This window comes from Hylobates moloch, unplaced genomic scaffold (genome assembly GCF_009828535.3).
Source record: "Hylobates moloch isolate HMO894 unplaced genomic scaffold, HMol_V3 SCAFFOLD_8, whole genome shotgun sequence".
In the NCBI taxonomy this organism is placed as follows: Eukaryota; Metazoa; Chordata; class Mammalia; order Primates; family Hylobatidae; genus Hylobates; species Hylobates moloch.
The window spans coordinates 75,542,198-75,552,467 of NW_026652283.1; the positions used below are offsets into that span (position 1 = coordinate 75,542,198).

General features: G+C 41.4%; 1 protein-coding gene across 1 annotated transcript; it reads left to right on the forward strand.

Annotated features, from left to right (window-relative positions):
- Positions 1-506: 506 nt before the first annotated feature.
- On the forward strand, positions 507-6,632 carry SELENOK (selenoprotein K). The gene is made up of 4 exons (XM_032161257.2): positions 507-715; positions 3,984-4,074; positions 5,524-5,607; positions 6,542-6,632. The coding sequence occupies exons 1-4, from the start codon at positions 697-699 to the stop codon at positions 6,630-6,632; spliced, it is 285 nt and encodes a 94-aa protein (XP_032017148.1). The 5' UTR covers positions 507-696.
- The last annotated feature ends 3,638 nt before the right edge of the window (positions 6,633-10,270 follow it).

The window sequence follows — 10,270 nt, forward strand, 5'->3', positions numbered from 1 at the left end:
GAGACATGTCTTCTAATTCATCTGTCACCAAAGTGGTCATAAGCAGTCGCCATCAATAAGAAACAAGCAGAGAAAGGGCCTACAGTTAAATTTATTTTTCAGTTGCCTCACAAAAGGCTAAGAAAAACTCAGTTTCTGGGTAGACACGCTCATTTTAAAGAGAATGAATATATCTAGGAGGAGCCTGGCAGTATATTCCCAAAGGCGTGACAATAAAGTTCCTTAACGTGTAGTCAGCACCCTTAAATGTCAACACGTGTGGAAAATTAGGCAGCATTTCCTCCTGTCAGCGGCCCTTCAAGCTACTTCATACACGGCAGCCTCTCGTACCCCCACCCGGAGCCTATCAATCAACGAGAAAACAGCTTCCCCTCACTGGGCGGAGCGAACCAACTGCGCACGATCAAGTCGGATAGAGGACTGGAAACCGTGGGCATTACAGGGCAGTCCTTAACGTCATATCCGGTTGCCCGCTCGGCCGCCTCCGCCTAACCGGAAGTCGCAGATGTGACGATGCAAAAACGCCCGTCGGGGGCGCGTCTCTTTCAGCAGCCAATGGGCTCTGCCCACCTTCGTCCTCGTCAGCATTTTGTCTAATCATGGCCTGTGACGCTCGAAGGGCGGGGAGCAGAGGGAGATACAGAAACCTACAGGGGCCAGGCGCCCGGTGGCTCCGAAGCGGGGAAGTGGGACCAGATGGTTTACATCTCGAACGGTAAGTTGAGAGCGGGCTGTGGCTTCGACCGGTGACTTGTAAGATCGGACTCCAGGTTCCTTTCATCGTCGCTCGCTGAGTCTTGGGCCTGGTGCGGCTTCCCCGGGCTTAGCGCCCCGCGGCCGGGCGGAGCTGGACCGAAGTCGCCCCGGCTTGCGGCGCGTCAGCCGATGGTCTCTGAGCCGGCAGTCGGGGGCCGAGGTCCCGCCGGCCTCACGCTGAGTATTGGGAGCCCTGCAACCCCGCCTTCGTACAGCAAGCGCTTGATTGTGGATTTGCGAGGGTGGTCTTTCCTCTCGGGTGTCGGTATCCTTAAAACTAGTAAGGACAATGACGCCGACGCTGTACACGTAGCGCTTGTGCCCTGGACAGTGTTTCAGTCATTTGCTTATCGTCACATTCAATCCTGTTTTACGGGTGGAAACTCTGAGGCTCAGACAGATTAAATAGCTTGCCCAGATCACAGAGGTAACTTAATGGCTGAATCGGGATTCGATTCCAGGTAGGCTGACGTCAGCGTCCTTGTTATCTGTTATGCTGCCCCTATCTACATCGTGTAAAAAGACCGAGACGACCTAGGATGATAATTAGATGAAAGCTTTGCATAGGCTTTTTCCCCAGGAAAGGGTAGCTAGTCAAACATGGAACTTTTTGCTCGAATTTCAAGGGGCACGGGAAGAAGTACTATCTTCCCCTAGGAGCAAGTAAATTATTACCAGAATGGAGAATCCCAGAGACTTAATTCTGCGACCCCACAAAGAAGATGACTGGAAAGGAAGGACGTGACTGTGGCAGATCAGTGCTAGAGCTGCCTGCCCACCTGTTTGATTCCGGTGAAATTCTTTGGTGCAGTCTTAACAAGGAGTTGTGGATCACTGGAACTAGGTTTTGGTTCTATTTGAGTCATCTGTTTTTCTCCAGAGACGAGTAAGGTAGTCAGTGAGGAGCCTTCTGGCTGACTGCACTTTTGCATTTCTTGACTTTTAAAAATCTCCCCTTCTCATCTCCCACTTAAAAATCTTTGAAACAAGTAGATTGATGGACACTACAGAAAAGCATCAAAATTTCATCTTAGTTTTGGGCGCTTTCAGACGTTAGTGTGTGTTTTATAGCCTGTTTTATCACCTTTGTGATATAACCTTAAGGCTGGAAGCTTCTGTATGAATTATTGAATAATTCCTTGTATTTGTTGTATCTTACTGTGTTCGCATTATTTCATTTGGTGCACATAAGTAGCCGATTAGGACCCTTTATCGTACTTTAAGAGTTGAGAAACGCAACTGCATTCAAACACCTTACTTCTCTCTGGGGATATTGGTGGAAGGGACATTCTGCCTTAAGAAAGGGAAAGTGGAAAAGCAAGATAGAATCACAGAGGAAGAAATGACAGGTTCCAATTAGATCCACCTTCTTAGGACTGTATTATCAGCACTTGACAAAATCTTTCTCTTACTGTCAGATGACTTTTTTTTTTTTCCAACAATCTTATGTGATGGCTAGCCCTGGAATATTTTTTGTTGGAGAAAGAAAATGTCACATCAGCCAACGAAGCAGAGCTAGTAAGAGGCAGAGAACTAAGCCTGTCATCCACCCTCTAAACTTTTGTAGCCCCTTGCTCTCAGTAGCACAGTGAGAGCTTAGATCCACGTGGATATTTGAAATTAAGCTGGTCAAGAAAAGAGGAAAAGTAAACCTTCGTGGAGTGGGTAGAAGTGAGTGGGGTTAACCCTTGGGATAATGGAAAGGAGAGGTAGTTGACAGTTATTCTTCCCCCAAAATATTCTGACATCTTGATTTGCAAGGCTGAAATACAGTGTACCAACTTATGTTGTAGCTTCTATTAAAGTGGTTTGAAAAATATATCCAGTTTTGCTTAAGATAAAGCTAGAGTCTATTAGAATTAAGAGTATCCTATTATAGAAAACAGTAGTTATTTTAATGAAGAACAAGCCAAATTCTCTTTAGTACTTAGAGCATACACACTCTTTAATTTATAAGAATTTTATAAAAATAACTGATTCCAAAGACTTGTAAGAGTATGAATAAGCAATCTTTTTATACAGGCAAGAGACTTTGCAAATGAAAAGAAATACTCAACACGTTTAGGAATATGGAAGTGGTGTGAGCATTCCTTTATATTCACCCGTCCCATTTGTTTCTTCAAAGTACTTGAATAAAGAGGTATTTTTACACCCATGCTGATAGCAGCATTATTCACAGTAGTCAGAAGGTGGAAGCAACTCAAGTGTCCCTCAACAGATATGAGTGGGTAAACAAAATGTAGTATATACATACAAGGATATATTATTCAACCTTCAGGAAGGAGATTTTGACACATGCTGCAACATGGGTGAACTTTGAAGACATGCCAAGTGAAAAGCTGGTCACTAAAGCACAGAACTTGTATGATTCTTCTTTTATGAGGTTCCTAGAGTAGTCAAATTTGTAGGGACAGAAAGTAGAATGGTGGTTGCCAGGGGCTGGGCGGAGAAGGTAATGGGAATCAGGGTTTAATGGGTATAGTTTCAGCTGGAGAAGATGAAAAAGTTCTAGAGGTGGATGGTGGTGATGGTTGTGCATCAATGTAGAATGTACTTAATATCACAGAACTGTACTCTTTAAAATGGTTAACCATTGGTAACCATTGTTACATTTTTAAACCATGATAAATTTTTTATTTATATATTTTTTTTTTTTTTTTTTTTCTTGCTCTGTCGCCCAGGCTGGAGTGCAGTGGCGCCGTCTGGGCTCACTGCAACCTCCGCCTCCTGGGTTCAAGCAATTCTTCTGCCTCAGCCTCTTGAGTAGCTGGGACTACAGGTGTGTGCCACCATGCCCAGCTAATTTTTTGTAGTTTTTAGTAGAGACGGGGTTTCACTGTGTTAGCCAGGATGGTCTCAATCTCCTGACCTCGTGATCTGCCTGCCTCAGCCTCCCAAAGTGCTGGGATTACAGGCATAAGCCACCGCGCCCAGCATTGGTTATATATTTATAGAAAGAGAAAAAGTAGTTGAATAGAATGAAGTCACCCACCAAGTTTATAAACCAGTAGGCTTTTGACATACTAGAGGAATGTCCCTAGAGAATGGAACATTACTTCTCCGAACCTTTCCTTGGAATGATGCTCACAGATTTCTTCTGGTGTTGGCCATTTGGAACAATGGGCAAGTTAAAACCCCAATCATTGTTACCTCACTAATTAAATGTGATGCCTCTTGGGTTAGGGATTTGTAGCACTCACTAAAGTTTCTTTAATTCTTACCTGTAGGACAAGTGTTGGACAGCCGGAGTCAGTCTCCATGGAGATTATCTTTGATAACAGATTTCTTCTGGGGAATAGCTGAGTTTGTGGTTTTGTTGTAAGTACAGAAGTGCTCTTAATTGCCCTGATATTTAAGTTGACAAGAGTACATCATGCGCATTATGTTGGTATCTTAAATAAGCTCAACTTTCCTGAAACAGTTTTCTATTGCAATTTAAAAAATAGCTTTACCCAGGGAAATAGACTTTAGTGATAAAGCTGCTACCACCAGATAGCTTATGATTATGAGTATATGTTAGTTGGATTGGTAAACTTGACCACGTCTTAACCTTGGTGGTAACTACTTCAACCTATGGCTAGGTCTGTCAATTCTGATGCTAAATGACTGGGCCTCACTTTCTCTCTACTATTCTTTTTTTATTTTTTTGTGCATGCAACTTTCATTCCATATTATATAACAAGTAAATAAAAGGTTTTATATCCTGGTTTAAAAAAAATTCCAAAGTAGTGAACATTTTTATAATGAAGGGTTAGAATTGGTAAAGGAGACAAAAATTTAAATGTCTTCATAATTGTAAGCAGTTAGTAGTTAAATGCATGTTTTGGTCTTTTACATGCTGTTTGTTAGAATTGTTCATCAATAATTAAGAAGTCTTACGTATTCCTAAATTTGAATATATATTTGAGTGTCTCATGATCAGGGAACTAGGGATGCAAAGATGTGGGAGACCCTTTTTTCATTGAGTTTACTGTCAGTAAATATCTTCATGTTGCAAGGGTGGGCATGACTGGGAGGTGAACATCAGAGGAAGTTATCCCAGATAAAGGAAACCACATGAAGGATGGCATAGAAGTTTGAGTATCAGGCTGTGGTCTTTATGCTTAATTTGATCTTAGCTGTGGTTTAGAAAGTTTAATTTTATGGCTATATATAGCATAAACTAGATGGTGTAGAATGTAAAATGGAAGAGATGGTTCCATAGAAAAATACAACAGGGCAAAGAGAGGCCCTAAGTTACCCAATCCAAAACTTACTCTTTTACAAATTTCACCTACTCCATGTTGTTTATAAAAGTACTTTCTAAACTCAGTTAAATCCTTCCATATAATTTTACATATCATTTTTAAAAATTCCATTTCAATGGATTCCCAGAAGCCCTGTGCCTTTGCCACACCATCCTTGGCCCCTCCTTCCCTAAGATATTAGGTAGACTTTTGCAGGGGAAATGAACATGAGACACTGTAAAAACCCGATGGCTGATTTAAAGTGGAGGTCAGGGATGACTCTGGTTTCCTGCTCTGTCTAGGGCAGTTATTAGCAAATAAGAAATACAAGGAAGGGTAGATTTGGTATACAACATAGCACATTCAGTTTAGACACATGCTTAAGTTAGATGGTGTTGTCCAGCTGGCTGCAAGAAATGTGGGTTAGGAGCCAAGTGGGTTTAGTAATCCTCTCACAGAGATGATAGTTAAAAACCATGGAAATATATTTTAGAATGTTGTCAAAAGTGATACCTTTGTTGTTTTCTGCCCCTTGTTTCAGTTTCAAAACTCTGCTTCAGCAAGATGTGAAAAAAAGGAGAAGCTATGGAAACTCATCTGATTCCAGATATGATGATGGAAGAGGGTACAGCTTTTTAAATTGATAATAGTTATTTTTATCTGTTTGTATACCTTTATTAAATTAGATATTTTAGGTAGATAGATTTTTGGAAATTAAAAGTTTAAATCCTATTTTACAAAATTAATGCATTACTGTAAATTAAAAGTCTAATTGCCTCTGATTTGATAATAATCAGTTAATCTGACAAAGCTAAAATGTACATCAAATATCCCATGGAAAAAGTCTAAATTAGAGGATGAAAACTGATGGCCAACATTAAAATCTAAAGATTTCATTTTAACATCTGGATTTCCAGTTGCTAATTAAAAACTTAGAAGATCGCTGGGCGCAGTGGCTTACGTCTGTAATCCCAGCACTTTGGGAGGCCGAGGCAGGTGGGTCATGAGGTCAAGAGATCGAGACCATCCTGACCAACATGATGAAACCCCGTCTCTACTAAAATACAAAAATTAGCTGGAGGTGGTGGTGTGTGCCTGTAGTCCCAGCTACTCAGGAGGCTGAGGCAGGAGAATTGTTTGAACGCAGGAGGTGGAGGTTGCAGTGAGCTGAGATCGCGCCACTGCACTCCAGCCTGGAGACAGAGTGGGACTCCATCTCAAAAAAAAAAGCCTTAAAGATCAAGATCAAGTAGCACTGGGCTAGGCTTATGTTTCTACCTAGCAAAAATCAGCTGGAGCTGGGTTTCAGTGGGGCATTACTGGAGGTGCTGTTCAGTTCATCACAATCCTTTCTTGACTCAGTTCCTTGTGTGCATTATGTGTCTGGTCCCTTTAAGTGTTTTAGTTTTTGCCTCCTGACCTAAAATGGTAGTTTCTATTTTAAATTGTGTTTTAGGGTCATGCGGGTGCTGAAAAAGAAAAGGGTCTAGTTGAGTGCTTTTAAAAGGAGACAAAGTTGTGTCTATCAAACAGTAGATACTAACTTTTTATTTTATTAGGCCACCGGGAAACCCTCCCCGAAGAATGGGTAGAATCAATCATCTGCGTGGCCCTAGTCCCCCTCCAATGGCTGGTGGATGAGGAAGGTAACTTCAGATCTGAAATTCTTTTGTAGGATTTTGTTTTGAAAATGCTTCTGTAGTAATGTTTTCTTTAAGAAGTTGCTCAACAGCTTATAATTACTCAGACATTATTTGGAAATATATTTGTTATCTTAACCCTTGAAAAATTCACTGGCCTTATTATCAAAATGTCTTTTGAGAAAGGTTTTATAACATGTAATATGTTGGGCTTTTCACACAGATCCAAATTAATAACCAGTAACTAATTATTGTAACATTTTCTTTCAGGTAAATGTCTGCTCTAAGAAGCAGACAACCGGACACGCGCATTCATAGCAGAAGGAAACCATCAAGAAGTGGAAGGCTGACCATGATGAGCAGTAGATGAATGTGTATGTCTAAACAAGGACTGCTCTGTGTCCTCACAGGTGAATGAGGTCATGCTGGGAATTCCCTCTGCAGGGAACTGGCCTGACTGACATGCAGTTCCATAAATGCAGATGTTTGTCTCATTACCTTTTTGTATAGTTTATTAAAGTATTAATATAGTTTTAATAAGTAAATATTTTTAGGTTGCAGAATGGACTCCTCATCTTTATATTCACGAAAAAACAATCTGAAGAAAATAAATAAAAGCCTGTGTATTTAGCACTGTTAGTGTCACCTTTTCAACTTCTGAAACACTGTTCATTGTTAACTTTTTCTCATTTATAAATCACACTATTTATTTTAGTATGCATATCATATCTGTGCTCTTGAATTAATTTTTATCTTTAATATATTTATCTCATCCATCTTTGTATTAATACATTGTGTCTGATTTGCTACCAAGTATAATTATCAGGGTATTTATACAGCCATAGCTAACAAAACTGAGCTACAAAATGAAAATTTACTAAATAGTCTTTAAAATCATGGACTTCAGCCTGGCGCAGTGGCTCATGCCTGTAATCCCAGCACTGTGGGAGGCTGAGGTGGGCAGATCGCCTAAGTTCAGGAGTTTGAGACCAGCCTGCAACATGACGAAACCTAAAATAACAAAAATTAGCCAGGTGTGGTAGTGTGCACCTGTAATCCCTGCTACTCAGGAGGCAGAGGCAGGAGAATTGCTTCAACCTGGGAGGCGGAGGTTGCTGTGAGCATGCCACTGCACTCCTGCCTAGGCGACAGAGTGAGACCCTGTCTCAAAAAAAAATAAAATAAATCATGGGCTTCCATGTTATCTTGACAAATTTGCACTCTATAGCATCGCTCAAAATACTGCCTATTGGCTTTAAACTCCATCTGAATACTGATAACTTACACATTCTTTCACTAGAGTGGAAGCTCTGAGACTAGGAATTTTGTTGTCTTTACCCCAGTCCTTTGAATAGAAGGACTACATGTCAGATAGTCATGTAGTATTTATTGCAAATAAATATTTATTGGAAAAACAAAAACAGATAATTCCTCTTCTGGTGTTTAACAGGCTTTGAAACCAAGTGTTCAGGTGAAAGCCTTTTTATATTGATTTATCAGCATTTATTCAACCCCATTTGTCAGGAAAGGGGATGTTGTGGCATAAGATACCAGTGTTCAGGATAAAGAAGCAATTACAATGCAGGTTTCAGGATAAGGATAACAGTTTGCTGGCCACTTCAATTATGTGTCAGATTTTATTTATTTATTTTTATTTTTTATTTTTATTTTTGAGACAGGGTCTCACTCTTATCCAGGCTGGAGTACAGTGGCTGCTCACTGCAGCCTTGACCTTTTGGGCTAAAGTGATCTCCCATATGGCCTCCCTAAATGCTGGGATTACACGTGTGAGCCACAATGCCCAGCCTGTAAATTTTTACACATTTTAAATTCTGGCAAAGTGAGGGATATGTATAATGTATACATATATACAAAGTGAGGTATAATGACATTTGCATTATACAGATACATGCAAGGGTTCAGTAAAGTTTGGCAGCTTCCTAGATTGTATTGCCAGTGAATGGCAGAGGCATTATTAAACCTCCACCTTACTCTATAGTGGGGAGACCATGGCAGAGTCTCAGTAGGTGGTTGATTGTTGTTACTGATGGCTTTTCCTGAGCATGTGAACCATGGTCCTCTTCTGCCTCCTAGCACTGCTGCTGCAGGACTTGTTCCTTGGGTCTTATCCCAGAGTCCTGGCTGCATTTGACATTCAGGTATTCTTCTTTGCACTTCAGATAGAGTGTAAAACACAGGTTCTTGAGTACTTTATGCTTAACTCGTCTTTGCTACTCAATAGCTTTTGATCTTTAGTGAATTATGCCATTTTATCCCACTTCACTCACCTGTAAAACGGGGATTAAATTTTTACCTCAAAGAGTTCTTTATTTAGTATTTAGTCATCACATGCTTATTGGGCACCTACCATGTACTGAAGATAACTGGCGAAGTCTCACGGAGCTTACATTCTAGTGTGGGAGACAGTAAGTGAGCAGGCATGATAATTACAGACTAATGCTTCATGCTTCAAAGGGAATAGGATGATGAGAGAATAACTGCGGAAGGCCTGAGGTGACATTTGAGTTCAGACGTGAGAATGAGACAGCTGAGGGAAGAGCATCCAAGGCAAAATGAACAGCAAGTGCAACAGCCTGATGACGGGAAGGGCTTGGCATGTCTGAGAAAGATAAAACAAGGGTAGCTGGAAATGCCAAGGAATGGGGAGAGTGTTGTGAGGTGAAATTAGAAATGTAGCAATAACTAGATATGGTCTTTAGGTGGTGGTTAGTTTAGATTCTGTTCTTGAGCAAAGGGAAACCATTAGAGTTTAAAGCATGAGTGACATCTAATTTTTGAGATAAGTCTTAGTGGAGTGCTGGGTACATAGTAGTATTAACTACATAATATTTTAAAACAACGTGGGCAACTATATAAGAACAGATCATAGGACAAGGAATTCGAGTTAAGAGGCTGTTGTAGTCATCCAGGTGAGATGATAGTGGCTTGGGCTAGGTAGTGGCATGGGAATGGAGAAGTGGATGAATTCAAGATCTGTTTTAGAGACTGCAGGATTTACTGATGGATTGGATATAGAAGCTGTCGACAAGTGAAGAATCAAAATGACATTTACTGAGATGGTGAAAGAGAGGGGAGGGAATCAAGGGCTACACTTTGGACATATTTAAGTTTGCAGTGCGTTGTAGACAATCCAGATGGAGAGACCAAGTAGGCACTGGTTATCAGTCCGGATCTCTCTGAGAGGTTCAGCCTGGATACATATATTTGGGAGTAGTATTCATTGTTAAAGCCAGGAAACTGGATAGTCACCCAAGGAGTGTGCCTAGAAAAGACCTAACCCCAACATCAGAGGCTGGACTGAACATGAAGACATATGAGAAAAACTAAGAGTACATATGGTATCTGGGAAGCCAGGAGAACAGACGCCTGTGAGGACGAAATAAGATGCGGGTTACCAGCCGACCCCCACTAGGCGCTCGAAAAGCTATGTGTACTATGTTGCTGGCACCCTACACAGTCAGGATTAATCACAACAACACCCATCCAATCAATCCACAAGCACACCCCGCCCCCAGCCCCTGCGCCGGGCAGCCCCGCCCCCGCCTTTCCGGAGCCCTCTGGGGCGACTCCGCGGCGGCCATCTTGACTGTGGGCAGCCGGCCGTGCGCCTGCGCGGTGGCCTTTCCA